This window comes from Vombatus ursinus, unplaced genomic scaffold (assembly GCF_900497805.2).
Source record: "Vombatus ursinus unplaced genomic scaffold, bare-nosed wombat genome assembly UNPS02014945.1, whole genome shotgun sequence".
In the NCBI taxonomy this organism is placed as follows: domain Eukaryota; kingdom Metazoa; phylum Chordata; class Mammalia; order Diprotodontia; family Vombatidae; genus Vombatus; species Vombatus ursinus.
In genome coordinates, this window is record NW_020954723.1 from 27,743,238 (window position 1) to 27,762,567 (window position 19,330).

At 36.9% G+C, this 19,330-nt stretch overlaps 1 protein-coding gene across 7 annotated transcripts in view; it reads right to left on the reverse strand.

Annotated features, from left to right (window-relative positions):
* Positions 1-19,330, reverse strand: part of SIPA1L1 (signal induced proliferation associated 1 like 1) — a 375,977-nt gene that overhangs the window by 60,186 nt on the left and 296,461 nt on the right. For all 7 annotated transcript variants that reach the window (XM_027844736.1, XM_027844738.1, XM_027844739.1 and 4 more), the window contains one exon: positions 18,697-18,972. In XM_027844736.1, coding sequence (XP_027700537.1) covers positions 18,697-18,972 — 276 coding nt within the window. The remainder of the gene's footprint in view (positions 1-18,696; positions 18,973-19,330) is intronic.

Here is a 19,330-nt window from a genome sequence, read left to right on the forward strand (position 1 = left end):
AATCTTTTCCCAAAGAAGATGGGTTTTAAGTCAGAGTGGGATGCTGTATGTACGTACAGAATAGGTTCCAAGGCTTAGGAATGAGTAGATTCAACAAACACAATCCAATCATTCTTTAAACATTTATCGAGCATCGTCTAGTAAAAGGCATTGTTCTGAAGTTTTGGGGATAGGAAAAAAAAAACCTCTAAGATAGTCCCTGTTCTTAATGAACCTTATAATCTAGCAGTGGGTAATAAGACAAATATACAAATATAAGGTAGCATAGTTTAAGTTATCATATGAGAGGCACAAAGGGCAATGAAGAGCAATCTGGAAAGGTTTCATAGAAAAAGTGAAAGCTAAGTTCCGCTTGAAGATCTTTCTCTTTCCATGTCTGTTTTTCTGTCCCTTTCAACTTTAATCTGCCCTGATTTTCCAATTTGGGCTACTTTGCCCTTCCTTGGGTAGTATGATGACTCTGTGCTCCCAGGGACTCGCCATTTGATGCAGCGTGGAAATCCAATCAGCTTTAGCTCTACTGTAGCTCAGAACCTATGAACTCAAGCAATCCATTAAATTCTGCCTCCCACAGTGGCAAGGATTACATGCCTCCATGAATAGGCTATGTAGGATATGTAAAATTCAACAGGAACGTCTGTGGGTGGAATGAGAAGGCGAGAACATTTTAGGTAAAGGAAATGGGGAAAACAGTGGGTGTGGCTCAGGGGACACCAAGTAGTCCAGCTTGGCTAGAACTCACTGTATGTGTAGAGAAGCTGAAAGTGATGAGACTGGAAAGTTAGATTAGGGTCAGCGCATCAGGATGAGCCTTGGGATGGCTAGGTGGCATAGTGGATAAAGTGCCAAGGCCAGAGTCAGGAGGACCTGAGTTTAAATCCGGCCTCAGACACTTATTAGCTATGTGACCCTGGGCAAGTCACTTCACCCTGTTTGCCTCAGTTTCCTCGTGTGTAAAATGAGTTGGAGAAGGAAATGGCAAACCACTCCAGTATCTTCGCCAAGAAAACCCCAAATGGGGTCACAAAGAGTCAGACACATCTAAAATAACTGAACAACAAAACAGAGGACCTTGAATGGCAGAATGCAGAATTTGGAGTTTGTTCATTTGGAGCTTGATAAAATCTGATTTGGTGGACTTCATTCTTGAGCCATTCACAAAGTATTTATCATCAATGTATTTTCATAATCCTAAGTTTTATTTTTTAAAATAAATTTTATTATTATTTAAATAAATTTTTTATACCATATCATTTCTGAATATAAGTAACCATCCCACCCAGTGCGCTTTCCCTTGTAACAAAGATCAAAATGGAAAGGGAAAAAAAAATCAGCAAAATCTACTAACACATTTACTAAGGTAGTATCTGACAGTAGATGTAAAATTCCACATGCACAGTCTCTGAAGTGGAGGGAAGGAGGTATATTTATTTCAACTTTTTCCAAGGCCAACCTTGAATATTATAGTTACACCATGTCCAGTTCTATTTTATTGTTCTATTTACATTGTTGTAATCATTACATATCTATAAAGATATCTCTCTCTCTCTCTATTGTTTTCCTGGTTCTGCTTACCTCACTCTGCATCAATTCACATGCTCCTAATCTTCTCTGAATTCTTGATATCTGCCATGTCTTAATGTACAGTAATAGTCCATTATTTTCACAGTTTAGCCTTTCTCCTATCAGCAGGTGTCTACTGTTTCCAGTTTTTTGATACCACAAAAATTGTTACTATGGCTTTTGGTATTCTGGACCTTCCTTTCTTTCTTCTATCTTTGACATCTAGAGAACAGATACTAAGCAGTGGTATGTCTGAGTAAAAAGGGTACAGACATTTTAGTTATAATTCCAATTTACTTTCCAGAATGGTTTGACCAGTTCCCAGTGCTACTAACATATCAGTGTGCCTATCTTCCCACAGCCCTCATTTTAAACATTTTTTTCTGTCTCTTATCATCTTTGCCAATTTGCTGGATTTGAGGTGAAACCTCGGAGTAGTTTTGCTTTGTGTTTTGGAGCACACTAGCCTGGAATTCTTCAGGATAACTTCTTGGCTGCCCTCTAACTCTGCCAATGGTCCCCATTATGGTGTGGCTTTGGCATGCTTGGTAGTAACAGCAATTGACAGACCAGCTTGACACTCCAGATCACACATACATATATTTGTATATGAATATATGCAAGACTTATTCAATATTAGTATGCAGATTTTAGTTTTTTTAAACAAAGGTATCTTATCTATCAAATAATTCCTTGTTTGTTTAATTGTCAATTACTCTTTCATGAAAAAGTAAAGGAAATTCAGCACATTTATCTCTCCAAGTACCTTACTAATGGCAAGATTAGAAACAAAGACCTAAATTGTCACCATGGCATAAAATAAGTGATTTCTATTAAAAGAAGTCTTTATACCTTCTCATCTTCCAAGGAACAGAACAAAGGACTTGAATAAATATCTATGGAAACAATTCCATATTGACTAAAGGAATTAATTGCAGATAGTTTTTTTCCCCCATCACTGAGTTTTGGCTTTCTTTTTCTTTTTGGCTAGGCAATGGGGTTAAGTGACTTGCCCAGGGTCACACAGCTAGTAAGTGTCAAGTGTCTGAGGTCATATTTGAACTCAGGTCCTCCTGACTCCAAGGCTGGAGCTCTGTCCACTGCACCACCTAGCTGCCCCCGATTTTTGGTTTTCTTGATAAGATTGGTAATTTTAAAGAAAAATTTTTAAAGAAACATCACATTTAAAAAATCAATTATCCAAATATTTTCCCAACAAGTATTTGATTTTGATTCTCAGTAACTATATAACTGAATGTAATCTGGCAATGTAAACCAAGGGAGCAAAAAATGATACCATTGTCCAGAGTGATTAAGATCATCACCAGACTAGATGGAATTTGCCAGATCAGTTATGATATAGTAGGCAGGATGATGGTGATGAATATTATCAACCCACCAATAGGGGTGAGATGGCATTACAAGGCTTTGTTATCTCAGCCATTCTTGGCAATATTATAATTAACAAATGAAATCTTGTAGTTGTTGGACGAGGGGTGGTTCTATTTTTTCTTCTCCTCTCTCTCCTTCCCTCTTTTACTCCATAAAATTCTTAGTTACCTCAAACTCAAGTGCTACTCCTACAGGATATACATGCTTATGTATGTATATATGTATAATACACACACACAGACACATACTTACATAGGTATATATTTTCTCCTCAATGGAGAGTAAGCACCTTGAGGGGAGGTACTGCTTCAGTTTTTTTGGCTTTGTGTCTAGCATAGTATCTGGCTTAGTAAATGCTTGTTAACTGAGGAAATGAACCCAAGACTGCTGGCTCCCTAAAGATTTGAGTTCTAAGCAGGTTCAATAATAAAATATTTAATTCTGGCTTCAGGAAAGGTAGTCACCTGCAGCTGAATCTGTTGCATAGGAAGCTAAAGGGAGAGATGAAGTTTTAAGTCATGGCCAGGTCAATTTCCCTTGAGGGTTTAGTGCCCCAGTTGCCCCACCCCAATAAGTTTCAAGGATGTATTTCTTTTTTGGCCAAGTAGCTACCTCCAAACTGGGTCACCCAGCAGCCTAACACACTTTTCTGGGAAGAGTTAAGCGCAGTCCTCCCACACTAAGAACCCTGTAAGAACTGCATGTTTGGACATGTATAGAATCAAATGCTTTTAATTTTTATCACTCCTGTCATAAACTCTCTCTCCCTGATGTGTTGATTGGATTCTTGCAAAACCTTTTTTCTACATTGAGGAAATAGTTTTGATTTTTTATGCTTATGGAAGGCAGATACTTCTCCAACTTGTGCTGGAATCTGAAAAGTGACATCCAAGTTCTACTTTCATTTTTATAAGGATAAATTTAACTAATCATACTTAAATGAATGTGATCTCATTATGTATGTACTTCCTTCTCCAATGAGACAGAGGGTCACCCATCCACATTTTCCTAACTTCTGCCACTCTTAGCTATGTACTTTTTTTTAAAATTTTTAAATTTTTAACAAGTGTTTTCAAAACTTTGGGTTACAGGGGCAGCTAGGTGGTGCAGTGGATAGAGCACCGGCCCTGAAGTCAGGAGGACCTGCGTTCAAATCCTCCCTCAGACTAGACACTTGACACTTACTAGCTGTGTGACCCTGGGCAAGTCACTTAACTCCAATTGCCTTAAAAAAACAAAAAAACTTTGGGTTACAAATTTTCTCCCTTCCTCCCTCCCCACCCACCCTCATTGAAAAGGCAAGCATCTCGATACAGGTTATAGATGTGTAGTCATGTAAAACACTTCCATAGTAGTCCTGTTGTGAAAAACTAAGTATATTTCCCTTCATCCTATCCTACCCCCCATTTATTCTATTCTCTCTTTTGACCCTGTCCCTCCTCAGATGTGTTTGCTTTTGATTATCCCCTCCCTCAATCTGCCTTCCCCTCTATCAACCCCCCTGCTCTCTTGTCCCCTTCCCCCCTTAGTTTCCCATAGAGTTAGATAGATTTCCATACCCCATTGTGTATGTTATTCCCTCCTTAAGCCAAATCCTATGAGAATAAGATTCACTCATTCCCTCTCACCTTCCCCCATTTCCCCTCCACTGTAAAAGCCTTTTCTTGTCTGTTTCATGTGAGATGTTTTATCTCATTCTACTTCTCCCTTTCTCCTTCTTCCAGTATAATCTTGTCCCACCCCTTAATTTTATTTTCCAGATATCACCCCTTCATCTTCAACTCACCCTGTCTATCTATCTATACAAACATATAATTTTTTCTCTCCCACTACCCTAATACTGACAAAGGACTCATGAGTTACAAATATCATCTTTCCCTGCAGGAATGTAAACAGTTCAATCTTAATAAGTCTCTTATGATTTCTCTTTCCTATTTACCTCTTCCATGTTTCACTTGAGTCTTGTATTTGAAGGTCAAATTTTCTATTAAGCTCTGGTCTTTTCCACAGGAATGCTTGAAAGTCCTCTATTTCACTGAATGATCATTTTTTACCCTGAAGGATTATACTCAGTTTTGCTGGGTAGGTGATTCGTGGTTGTAGTTCTAATTCCTTTTCCCCCTGGAATATCATACTCCATGCCCTCTGGACCCTTAATGTAGAAGCTGCTAAATCTTGTGTTATCTTGATTGTGTTTCCACAATACTTGAATTGTTTCCTTCTGGCTGCTTGCAATATCTTGTCCTCGACCTGGGAATTCTGGAATTTGGCTACAATATTCCTAGGAGTTTTCCTTTGGGGATCTCTTTCAGGAGGTGATCAGTGGATTCTTTCAATTTCTATTTTGCCTTCTGGTTCTAAAATATCAGGGCAGTTTTCCTTGATAATTTCTTGAAAGATGATGTCTAGGCTCTTTTTTTGATCATGACTTTCAGATAATCCAATAATTTTTAAGTTCTCTCTCGTGGATCTATTTTCCAGGTCAGTTGTTTTTCCAATGAGATATTTCACATTCTCTTCTATTTTTTTCATTCCTTTTGATTAGTGTTACAGTGCCCTAATTTCTCAAATTGTCCCTATCTTCCAATTTCTCCATTCTAATTTTTAAGGAAGTATTTTCTTCAGTAAGCTTTTGGACTTCCTTTGCCATTTGGCTAAGTTTGCTTTTAAGGGCATTCTTCTCCTCATTGGCTTTTTGGACCTCTTTTGCCATTTGGGTTAGGCTATTTTTTAAGATATTATTTCTTCAGTATTTTTGGGGGTCTCCTTTCGCATCACTCTCAGTTTTTCCTTTACTTCTCTTACTTGCTTCTCAAAATCCTTTTTGAGCTCTTCCATGGCCTGGGACCAATTCATATTTTTCTTGGAGGCTTTGGATGTAGGAGCTTTGGCTTTGTTGTCTTCTTCTGGTTGTATGTTTTGATCCTCTTTTTCATCAAAGTAAGTCTGACTCTTTTTGCACTGCTTGCTCATGATCCCAGTCAATTACTTGAGTTATAAACTCTTTATTAAGGTAGGAGTCTGTTTACAGTGTAGAGAATGTACTGTCCCAAGCTTCTGGGGTTTTGTGCAGCTGTGTTCAGAGATACTTCTAGGGACCTGTAAATTTTCAGTTCTTCCAAGGTGGTATGATCAAGGGTGAGGTGTTTACTCCTTTCCTGGCCTGTGCTCTGGTCTATGAGTACTCTTTTCTGTCTTGGAACTGTGAGGACGGTTTCCTCTCTACAGCCACTACAAGCTCCACCACACCAGCGCTCCTCCTTGCCCCAGGACCGACAACCAGAACTGTGACCCAGATCCAAGCACAGGCAAAGCAAGAGAACCCTGCAGCAGCAGAGAGATCCTTGCAATCCCCCTCTGATCATCCACTCGATTCTTCCTCAGTCTGTGGGCCAGAAGCTCAGGAGACAGCCGCTGTCCCTGCTGAGCTCGGGGACTGGAGCTGAGACCACCAGCTTCTCTCTCTCCCCGCTGATACAGACTTTTCCCACTGACCTTCCAAGTTGTCTTTGGCGTTCATGGGTTGAGAAGTCTGGAAACCACCACAGCTGCCCGCGGTTCAGTCCTCTGAGGCCTGCTCCAGGGTCGCTGCAGCCTGCGCGCCCACGTCAAACTGAATTCCTCTCCCAGCCCAGTGCGATACACCTTTCTGATCAACCATTCAGGCTGTCTTGGGCTTGAAATTTGATTCACTCTGTCTTTTTGTGGGTTCTGCTGCTTTAGAATTTGTTTAGAGCCATTTTTAATAGTTATTTGGAGGAGTTTGGGGGAGAGCTCAAGCAAGTCACTGCTTTTGCTCCCACCATCTTGGCTCTGCCCCCTGCTATGTACTTTTAAAAATCTCCTGGGGGGTGAGGATGGGGATGGAGGTGTCATCCACAAACATGGCTGGGAGCTTTTCTCTAGACTTCTTGCTTCTTGACATCATATCAACACCAAAGAGGCGTATGTCCTCCAACAATGAATAACAGCTAACATTTATAGAGTGCTTGAAGGCTTACACAGCATGACCTATATTATTTTTCAACAGCTCTGTGATGTAGGTACTATGTCATTGTTAACTGGAGGACATTCACGGAAGTTAAATGGCTTGTCCATAGTCACATGGGCACATAATAAGTATGAGGTTAGATTAGAACTCAGGTTTTCCTAACAGAGCAGCATCTCTCACTATTTCAAAATGGTAATAATTCTCCCCTGAGAAACGGATACAGGAAAGTTCAATTTTTCATGGATATGATTATTTGAGAAGGAATAAAAATGTTATTCAAAGTCCAATTCAGATGACTTCCTCCATGAAACCCTCATCCTTCTCATTTGAAAGAGGGTCCCCCAAATTAAAGTGGTCTTTCCCTCAATTTTTCTAGATACTCTCCAGAGAAATCTTTTTAGAGCTTTCCTTTGTCTGTCAAATTGTACCTTGTACCATACCATACTTACATTTTAAGTGTTCTATCCTATAACTGCAGGTAATTTGAAGGTATGTCTTTTATCTTAGTATTCTTAACACCTTCACAAAGGCCTTGTACATAGAAGGGACTTAATACTGAATCAAATTAAATGTATAAATTTCAATGATGTCATAGTGGACAGAGGTTTAGTAAGGAACACCTGGCTTCAAATACTGTATCTGACAGGTGCTGACTGTGTAACCCTAGGCCAATCACTCAATATCTCGGTGCTCTTAGGCAATTCTCTAAGAGTAGACATTAGAGATGAGTAGCTGATCTTCACTGGAAGAGAGGGAACACTCTGTGTTCCTACACACCCGACACCAGGGGTAGGGAACCTGAAGCCTTTTATCAAGGGGATTTGTTCTGTGAAGTTTGGAGTCAAAGGGCTGCCCTTGAAGACCTAGAGGTCCACATGTGGCCTCAAGGCCACAGGTTCCCCACCCCTGCCTTACACTGGTAAAACCACAGGTCTAGACTAAAAAAATTTTTTTCAATGATACAAGGATAAATTAAACAAATTGCTTAACTAGCAAACCTGACCTTGTCTACAAAATAATTTTTAATTATCCTCCATCATCAGGACTTCTTCCTGAGCCTCCTATGAGGTTGCATACACTCGTTCTAGTCTTAGAGACCCTGAATTCAAGGTTCACCTCTGATAACTATGACCTGTGTAAATCTTGGAAAAATCATTTAATCTTCCTGGGCCTCAGTGCCCTCATCTATAACACAGGGGGATTACATGACACGGCATCTGAAGTCCCTCTGGGAGAATAAGTCTGCCTTAGGTTCCTTATCTGTAAAACAGGGATAATAATAGGTTGGGAGGATGAGATAATATTTTTAAAGTGATTTAAAACCTTACAGCACTGCATGCTAGTTGCTATTATTATTATTAATTATCTGTGATTTCTAACATTGCTTGAAAATCACAATTTCCAATAGGTATCTAACAAATCTACTCTCCTATTCCATCTGAGGTTAAAGGTAAATTTTTGGTAGGCAGAAACACAAAGTGTCTCCATGGAAATAAATTTTAACATGCAGAACTGGTGGTGATAGAAAAAGTGATAAGCTTGGAACGCTAACCTTAGAGTCAAAGGATGTGAGTTCAAATCTCAGCTCTGCTTTTTACTCCCTGCATGACCTTTGACAAAGTCAATTAAGCTCTGCGGGACCCAGTTTTCTCATCTGTAAAATGAAGCCACTGGACTACACAACCTCTAAGGTCTCCTCCATCCCTAGATTCATGATCATGACTGTGATCTAACCCAGATACCTGGAGAAGCTGAGGCTGAAGAAGCCTGACATTTATGAGTCTTCTCCAGAGAAAATGTCTCTACTGTCTTTAGAAACCAACCTTTCAAGGCTTTATCTTTTACATTTTAATTGGACTTTGCCGTACAGAATAACATTCTCCAAACTTTTTTGAGTGTATATTCCCGAAAAGTAAAAAAAAAAAAAAAAAAAGCTTTAACAGAGAAATAGATATATATTTATGTGTAACACACACATATGCATAAATACACAGATTCCTATGTATGTGTGTAAATACATGTATATACACGTGCATATATGTATGATTTGCATCTGTACCCATATTTATATATATATAGCTGTATATTGTTACAAATTATATACTTGCATCATTGTACAAATTTTACATAATTACAGGTTTAAGAGAATGAGATAAAGATGAAATAAACAATATTTAAAATAATTTATTAATAGTAATAATATTTTATGAGAACAATGTGATTAAATAGGTTTCCCTATTTTTTTTTTAATCCTGGTTTAATACTTTAGGATACTGCAATTTAATGGTCTGGTTCTAAGTTTGGTTTATTCTGATACTTGGTTTTAATGACAGTCATAGCTGACAAAAGACAACTCACAAAGATATGTAATATGAATTGGGAAAGCATATCATTACCTAAACTTACTAATTTTTCAATTCTTTCTGCCAATCTTCCCTTGTTCTTATAGTCCAATCGAAAGATATTGCAAGTTTATATTTTTGTCAAATGGGTTAAAGACCCACTGAAACTCCTTATTTGGAAGTTTTTAAGCAGGTTAGAAAATTATGTTTCCAAGTTTTAAAGTTCGCAGATATGTTTTTTTTTTAAATTTCTGCCAAAGAAATCGTTTCATGAGGGAAATATATCCAAACATCGACTTTCAAAATGTACTCTCCTTAGCATGAGTTTCCTTCTCATTTCAAGTTAGAACATCACCTTTACTTTGAAGGGGCAGATTAGAGTTTTTTTTTTAAACTCTCTATTGGGAACATAGTACTGTCAGCCTCTTGTTATCACAGAAAAGGTTGGCAAATTTGGAGTACTTGTCCTTTTGTAAAAGAAAAAAATGCATGACTCATTTTTAAGTTTGAGAACTCTTTGAAGGATTTAGCCAAGAGACAAACAGCACACACATCTGTGAGTACAAAAGATTTTCATGGTCACTGCTCATGTCATTACAAGTGTGGTAAATATTTGATTATTTAAAGGTCTTGTTTTTATAAAATTAGCCACCTTGATGACATCCTGTAGCACTCTGTGCACTTCTCTCTCCATCTTCCTTTGGGGCTTGCCTATGAACGATGCACTGAATCAACTTTATGTGATGCTAACCTAGAACTTGATTGCTGCTGTTGTAATTTTTACATTTCAATCAAAGCAGCCACCCAATCACTATTTTTAATAAAGAAGCCATTTACCATTGAGAATATATCTTCTCTAGTACATTTCTCCTTTAGTTCCTCACAATACAATCAATTCTTAATGTATTTCAGTATTGAAACCGATCTAGTAAATGCCATAAGCTGAGTCATGTTAGAAACACCTGTATTCTCACATAATCATAAAGCAAACTTCCCATATTGATTAATTTCTCTAATACTTTTGATAGCAATGTTTTCTCTACATCTTCCGGTAATATTTGCTGACAAAGAAATGAATTTTAATTGGTTACCATATTGTTTTCCATATATTATTTCAAACTATTAAAAAAGTCAGGAAAGGGAAGTGCTTCCCCAATGGCATATAGTTTTTCACTATTAAGAAACTATAAAAAAGGCTTCTTCTAAACATTTATCATTCAGTTAAGCCAAATTTTAATATGTATTGGATTGAGTATTGGTTGACTTAAAACAGTGCTGAAAAAAGAATTATAGAGAATCATTTTCATGTTTATACAGAACATGAAGCTGAGTTTATAAATGTCTTACTAATTATGATGGTTTCACACTATTATTAGCTATTATCTGAAGGCAAAATACATACTTGGGCTGCAGTTCAGTATTAATGATAGTTAATGTAAATCCATATTTCAAATACTCTTCCTGGTCACTTCAAATGTTCTAGTCAAACTTCTTGTCAAATCTGATTAATCTATCATTGATTTTACCTCATAATGCAACTGACAATGAGCTCATACAAAGAACAGGAAAAGGGTCAGCCCTACCATTTTCTTTTTGTTCACTTGCGTTCGAATTATTAGTATCATAGCCAATCCTTGGCTTTACTGTAGGAATGTTTTAAAGCCACTCTTTGTAATTTCTTCCTGCACCCTAATCTTATGCATACCCCACTTTGAGAATGCTGATATAGAGCATTTAAAAAATAACAAAATGGCAGAATTAATATTCATTCAGAAATGAGCTAATGCAGTATCATCTCTATTTTAACCTTAAATCTGTAAAATTGGGAAAGCCAATTTGTTTTTAATACCATCAAGTGAGCAACATCCGAATGGTACCATTGTGTTAAGATGAACAAGGGGGTACATAGACAGAAGTACTACTGTATTCATTCTCAAGGTTGGAGAAGAACAAGTTTTTCAATATGGGCATGACCTTACAGGACAATTACACCCAAGAAATGCAGATACCAGAAGTCTGGGAACAGATTTGAATTTCTCTCTTCGCAGCTGGCTATTTCTTGCTTGCAACTATGACTTTGCCAGGTGAAACATTGTTAGTCATGACCCCAAGTGCCTAAGTATCAAGTGTTCTTGTGAATAAAACAATCGATATTAGGGGCACTTCAAAATAATGCACTAAGGTTTGCCAAATACTTTATATACATTAGCTCATTTGGTCCACAGCAAAAAGCAAATAATCTGTAACTAAAAACTCTCCATGCAAAGCATTATACTTTATTTTATCACCTTATCCTCGCTGACAAATACTGGGCTATAATTTAGTTTCAGCTAAAAATTTTTCTATGGCAAATTCACTCAAAAAGCAACTCCTAGTTCAGTCTTAGTCAATTTTAGTTTGGCTCAACTGAAATACATTTACAAACTGTAGTACTTAAAATATGACAGATCTAAATTGAACAAACAACAAATGTCATGGCAATTTACTGGCTTTCAATTTAATTTCAATTGCTCTATCAGATTAAATACTATGTTTCTTTTTCCTGGCATAGCATGTATCATAGACTCAGGGCTGGAATGAACTCCAGAGATAAACTACCTTTAAAAAAAATTACAAAATTAATTGTTTTTGCTTCTGATTCTAGTAACAAAGACTGAATTTTTTAATCACTGTGCAGCAACTTCCCTAAATAAGCTCTTTTTTTTTTCATGTTAAATTATTATTAAAATAAATCTCCTGTTTTGGGCCCTAACTACATATATTTAGCAAGGTTATTAGAGATATTTATCATACTCCTTTAAATTATTGATTTTTCATTATATCTACTCATCAGAAAAAAATTAAGTGATGGTGTTGTGAACTTTATGATATAATATAGTTCTGCATTCAACTATTGCTGGGACTTTCTCCTTCAACAAGTCAATTAAATTCTCTGGAACACAGCTGACTCATGTCTAAAACGAGGGGGCTCTGACTACTTAATTCTAATATTCAGCTCAAGTGGATTCTTCTTTAATTTGCAGTTTTATTTAAGAGATTCTAGGATAACAGATTTAGAGCTGGAATGGTCGTAAGGGTTTTTTTTAGTTCAACCACCAGTTTAAAGATGAGGAATGGAGGCCCAGGGAATATCAGTGACTTGCCCAAGACCACATATCAGAAAGTGAGATTTAAACTTGGGTCCTCTGACTCCATTATATCAGGTCCCTTGCTGTGCAACTGTGAAAATCTCACCTAATAAATTGATACCCATTTAAATACAGAAACTGTAGTCCTTTATAGGACTAGCATATTCTCCTAAAACTTCAGAGTGTTTTAATTTTCAATTCTCTTACCAACAGTAATTTAGAGCATATTGTCAGTGTTCATTTAATATCTGCAAATCTTTTGAGACATTTGTGTTTAAGAGGAGATGTCTCTTATTTCTCCCCGTGTCTCTCCTTCTCTCTCCCTCTCTCTGTTATCTCTTTCTCTGGCTCTCTCTTCTTCCCACTTGTCTACTGGGGAACAGCTTTTGATGTTAATTCCTATTATATTTTGGATTTATTGGTGGTTGGCAATTTTTGGGTGATATTTGATACCAATATTTTCCCTATCCATAATTTCCCTTCTGATTTTATCTTTACTACTTTAATTTGTGCAAAAGCATTTAAATTTTATAGTCAAAATTATTTACTATATTTTTTGTGACCTCCTCTATGCTCTATGCTTTATTTAAAAATTATCTTATTAAATTATCCCTCTAGATACAGCTGTTTGGCAAAAAAAGGGCACCTGATCTTATTTTTTTCTCATTTCTCACTGGTGAAATTTGTCACATATCCATTTTTAACTTATTTTAACATGGTATAAAATGTTTGTCTGAGCCCAATTTCTGCCAAATTGCTTCCCAGTTTTTCCAATTTGTCAAATAGGTAGTCCTTCTCCCATTAATTTATGTTCCTGGGTTTATCAAATAATGGATTACTATCTAATCTGTCCCACTGATCTATTTTTCTGTTGTTGTTGTTTTTTTTTTTTTTAAACCATTACCAGATTATCTGAATGACTACTGGCTTATTTGGAATAGATTTTATTATAGCTGTGTAGAGTCAGCTGACCAACTAATTAGAACAAAGATTGAAATTAACATTAAATTTATGAAAGGATAATACCACGTACAACAACTCCAAGCCAATCTAAATAAGCTGTTAACTCTGTAAAATATTTAAATAAAAATAAAAGGAAAATTGACCCTTGTTATCTCTTAAAGAATATTTAAAAGAAATAAAACTGCCATAACAAGTTGGCCAAAAAAGCATGCAGAAACTGCTTTAGTCACCAAACCTAATTGTATTCAGTCTCCATTACCTGGCCTTCCTTCCATCTTCTGTAGATGTCTTTTTAACATCAAAGATGGTTAATAAATTACCTGTGAATCTACAAGATCTGTTAGAGACAGCTCCTCTCCACCCCTACCCCTGTTTTTTTGTTGCTAATTGAAAGTCTCCCTCTTTGAGTATTCAGGATTTAGTATTGAAAAGCTTCCTATCACTCTGGCTGACATTCCTTGAAGAATTTTCATCCCTGGGATCTTAGCTATTCTTTTTTTTTTTTTTTTGTAGTGAGGCAATTGGGGTTAAGTGACTTGCCCAGAGTCACACAGCTAGTAAGTGTCAAGTGTTTGGTCTGAGGCCGGATTTGAACTCAGGTCCTCCTGATTTCAGGGCCGGTGCTCTATTCACTGCACCACCTAGCTGCCCCTACTTCCTCAGCAGTTTTTTTTTTTTTTAGGCAATTGGGGCTAAGTGACTTGCCCAGGGTCACACAGCTAATTAGTGTCAACTGTTTGGTCTGAGGCCACATTTGAACTCAGGTCCTTCTGACTTTAGGGCTAGTGCCCTATCCACTGCGCCACCTAGCCGCCCCAGCTATTGTTTTTCTAAATTCTATAAAATGTGCCTCCCCAAACTGAAGGTACATGTCTTAGTATGCCTGGCTTTCCCATCCTCATTCACATTTTCAAAAATGGAACTGTTACTTCCCCACAAAGTTCTCAATACTTCCATCTCGGGAAACTCCTAGTTGATGAGAGCCAGGTCCAGAACAGAAGTTCTCCCTATTGGTTTCTCTATCTCTTGAGGGATGACATTATTATTAAGACAAATGAAAATTTTAAAAAATACTAGCTGGTCCGCTTTGGGCAGAAAGAAAGAGCACATGAGCAGTCCAGGTAATATTAGTTCCCCACTACTATTACAACATGTGCCAGATTTGTGATCTCTTTCCTGAACTCCTAATCTATGTCTTTCTGTTCAGGTGAGGCATAGATACTTTTTGGGACAATATTGCTTCTTTTACTGCCTCTCACCCATTACGCCTTCCTTCTCTGGTTCATGGCTTTCCTCATATGTATGATTTAACACAACGCCATCCTACCCCACTTTTATCTTTTCTGTATTTTGAATAACTTAAACTCTTCCAGTGCCAAATTCCGGTAATAAACTTCAATCTAATCAAGTATCAGTGAAAATGATTAAGTCAAAATTTGTCCTCTTGCATAACAATCTCTAGTTCACCCTGTTTATTATCCATGTTATATGTATATTCAAGCACCTAAATACATGGATTTTATTGTTTGTCTTCCACTTGGATACTGTCTCATACGGATTGCATTTATTTTCTAATTTCTTTTTTGTATTTACTACTCAAAATGTTACCGGTTTTGCCAGATTTAATGTGGGCTGCTTTCTCTCTTCCCTTCCCTATTCAGTTTAAAGCCCTCCTAATTAAATTTGTAAAACTCCCAGCAAACATGCCTTTATTGGACCTTGTTAAGTACATTCCATCCTTTGTCAAGGACTCATCATTCCTGTATTTTATGCAATAGTCTAGAAATTAATTTAGCATGTTAGCTATCCTGAAGTACCTTTGCAGAGAGAACTGTCTTCTATTTAGAAGGGGAAAACATTGTAAAGCATTGTATAGTGGATAGAATAGTAGATTGATCTATTTTTGACATATATAAGCTAACTGACCACAGGACCAATCACTTAAAGTTTCAGTTCCCCAGGAAATCTTTTAAGACTCTAAATAGATTTACATCAATGACAGAGTCTGGGAGTTCTATACCGACAAAATCACTGGTTTTCACAACAACAACAATAACAGACCAAGTATTCAACCAGCATCTTACTTATACTCAAGTTCTTCTCCCCAACTTCTATTCCCTCTTTTTACAAGTGTCAATCTGTAACCGTTTTACAATTGACTATTTTAGGGAGTTCCTTTTGTACATAGAGAGGTTAAGTGATTTGCTCTGGGGTCATGTAGTCAATAAGCTCAGCAGGAGTATTTGAAGTATCTGAAGCTGGCTATTGATTGAGCCATGATGCCTCTCTCCATTCAAGACAAAGACAGTCAAACAAAAATGATATTTAATTTTACAAGATGCCAAAGCTAAAATTTTATGATTAGGAAATATGAAAAAAAAACCAATGACAAATTTTCATAAAGAAAGAATAACCATTTAATCATAACTTTCATTAAAAGAAGGACATCTAGGTCAATAAGCCAAATATTTTTGACTGATATGCCATATAATTAAGCTGTAACCTTGGAGTTACCTGGGCTTTTTTTTTTTTTCACAAAACAAGCTTCATTCTAGTAGTCTATCTGCCTCCCTACTGCCTCAAAGAACTACCTGAAACAGAAAGTTTTTGGTAGGGAAACACAGGAGATCAAATTGTTGGTTAGTACATTGGTAACCCTACCCCTGCCCACTTGGACCATTCCATCACTTAAGGTAAACCAAGAGCGAGTGTTTACTTTTTACAGCTTGCCATATCTTGAGAGAAAGAGGAAGAGAAAACACCAATAAAACACCTTGCTTCCACTAAAGTTTTATTTCATATGCCGTATCACAGAACGAAGGTGAACCATGGTTCTTCAAGGCTATACCTGTGAAGTTTCAGCTCTGATAGGTCCTATATCGAGTTAAGCAAGCCTTCAAGTACAAGCCCAAAGACAGGTTGAATGTCTAAATCAGCCTAGCCAAATTCAGAGAGGCTTATCATTAGAAGTTTCACATCCAAGTGGAAGTTGTTTTTTGTCACACCAACTACCCCAAGGCTTGGATGTGTTGAAATCTATGTTCCTGGAGGGAGTACTTACACTAATGTAGTCAGGGATCTTTAGAAATGAGAAGCATACTTTCTAAGATTTGGAAGACTCACCATAGCACCTATGTAATTACACATTTTCTAGGGCTAAAAGTAGCTAAAGAGGCATGGTATAGTGGAAAAAGGACTGGCCCTGGAGGTCGAAAAGCTAGGTTTAAATCCCACCTCTGTCAACATGTGTGACACCTTGGGCCAGTCACATAACAAACCTTCATGGGCCTCAGTTTCTTTATCTGTGAAGGGGTTGGACTTAATGGTCTCTGAGCTTTCTTCAAGCTCTAGATTTCTATGATAAAGAATCACAGAATTATTAACTCTTCAAAATATTTTTACCAATACAAGTCAATGCTTACATAACTGGCCTTCGTATCTACTGCAAAAATTCAATTCAATTCTGAAAAGAATTTTTTTTAATAAAGATAAAACGAGAAACGGCATGAGAAAGCTTGCTTGATTTGTTTCAAAGAAAGGCTTAGCATTAAGGAATAAGTGTTTATCAACATCACAAAGAATTGTTTCTTAATCTACAAAATCTGTAAAAATCTAGATTTAATAATGGATTCTAGTTAATGCACATGTCAAGAAGAATCAAAGTTGAAACATTTAGGACAAAGGACCAATTCAGTGATTTTTTTTTAAGACTAAAAAAAAATTCAAACCAAGATAGCTAGAATTTAGCAAATGGAAATACAGTGATACTAGAGGAGGGATATATTTGTGAGCTAATCAGCTAGATTCTTTAAGTGAATCATTTTTGGGGAATAAATTACGTACATTAAAAAAAAAAACAACACCTCTAGGTAACATCTGAAAATTGAATTTACATGGTACCCTAGTGTCATTAAATGGTTAAGAACCTAAATAATATACTTTAGCTGTTAAGTATTTAACTCATTCTCATTATACCAAATATGTTCCCTAACAATCTAAGGCTTTTAATATTTTGTGAGATGTTGGTCCCTTTCCTGAGTAGGGATGGAAGAAGCCATTCTTGAGCAGTATTAGAAGGGGCAGTGGTAGTGGGGAAAAAAAAACATACTATGGCTGTATAGCTCGAGGCAAAGTCACTGAAGAGTGTGCATCAGAGAAGAGGCTGCAACTGCAAGGGTGAACAAACCTCTGAGAGTATCCAAATGGACAGTCTCCTTCATTGGTATAGATTTATAGTACTTATCTATTTAAAATTTTTAAGTACAAACTCATTTCCATTTTAATAGAACTTAGTTCAGTTTAAATAATGTTCTCATAAAAAGTTTTACTCTAGGCTAGATGAGACTAGAGCAAGGCTAAATTATATACAAGGTTGATTTGCCTCTACCAGCCAAATAAAAGTTTAGCTATTTTAAGACAAAATGCTGTAATACGCTCCATTGTGAATGCCAGGAAAAACAAAGTGAGGACCCCCCTCCCTTTTTGTTTTCTGGACCCAAAGAAATCTGATCATTTATCACAAAACAAAGTGCCAAAATCTAGCTTTAAATTTCATCCTCCACTGTAATGTTTATTTCTTGTCTTTGTCTCTTAATCCCTCTCCTTTTTACTTAATTTTTTTTTAACACATTCTCCAAGTGAAGCCTTCTCTTCATAACTCTCTTCCACCTTCAGAGCAGTGGAAAGTATGTGGTATAATGTACTAGCTGGCTTCCTTCCTCCCACCTCTTTATTAACCAAGTAACACAAACACAGTTACTCAACCAAAAACCTGCATCCTGTTGCTAGCATTCACATCACTTACCCCGCAAAGATGAATACTTACGCAGATGATAATATGGTCACCATCTCCTCAAAGATGTTTGCCAAATCCTGATCCACAGGAGTACTAGATTTTCAGGGTTGATTTTTTTTTTTTTTAAGTACCATATGGAAATGAAATTACAATTTCAAAATTGCCATTTTTGGGGAAGCCACAGGTATTCCTGGGCTGTAATCATGCTTTATTCAAATCATTGCTTTATAATATGATGAAAGTATGAAAGTTATTTCCTTATGGATTGTCTGCTAATTTTCAACTTTCATCATAAAGGTTCAAATAATTAAAATATATGAATGCCTAAAGTTGGGCCTGCTTTTTTTCGCTTTATGTAAATCTTGGGCACAGACTGAAATTTAATTTTTTTTTAAATGAATTTCATTGATGTCTTTTGTTTTTACATTTCCTAAATTTTCCCTTATATTTCTCTTTCCCCTACCTCTCTGAAAACAATTCCCACATAACAAAGAAATTTAACCTTTAAAGGAATATAATTACCTCCGTTCCAAGGGGCGGCCATCACTAGAAATGCTACGAGGAATATTGGCAGCTCGTTCTGGAGGTTGCATCTTCCCATCTCCTTTTCCAGTACCCATTCGAGAAATCACCGGACTCTGGACCTGGGAGGGTACTTGGGACCCATGAGGTCCTTGCCCCTTGTTGGCATTTCTCTGCCATTTGTTGTTATTTCTGAAGGGGAATTTGAACTCATAGGAAACCCCTTCATTCATTTTGTAGTCCATCACTGGCATGCGGTATGTTTCAGAGCAGCTCCTGTCAAGACATGAGTATAAGGAAAAACAGGTGAAGGCCTCTTTTCTTACTTGGTAAAACTTCACAACCTTTTATCAAGTTACAATGCAATGAAAAGAAATCTCACTGCTAGGCATATACCACCATGAGGCCAAAGGCAGGAAGGTATAATACACCAAAATATTCATAGAAGTACATTTTGCTGCAGCAATCCATCAGTCAACAAATACTTAAGCACTTAATTATGTGCTAAAAGCAGTGCTAGGTGTTGGAAAGAGAATGACAAAAATGCAACAATCTCTATCTTTCAAAAGCTTACAATCTATTGGGGAACACACACACACACACACACACACACACACACACACACACACACACA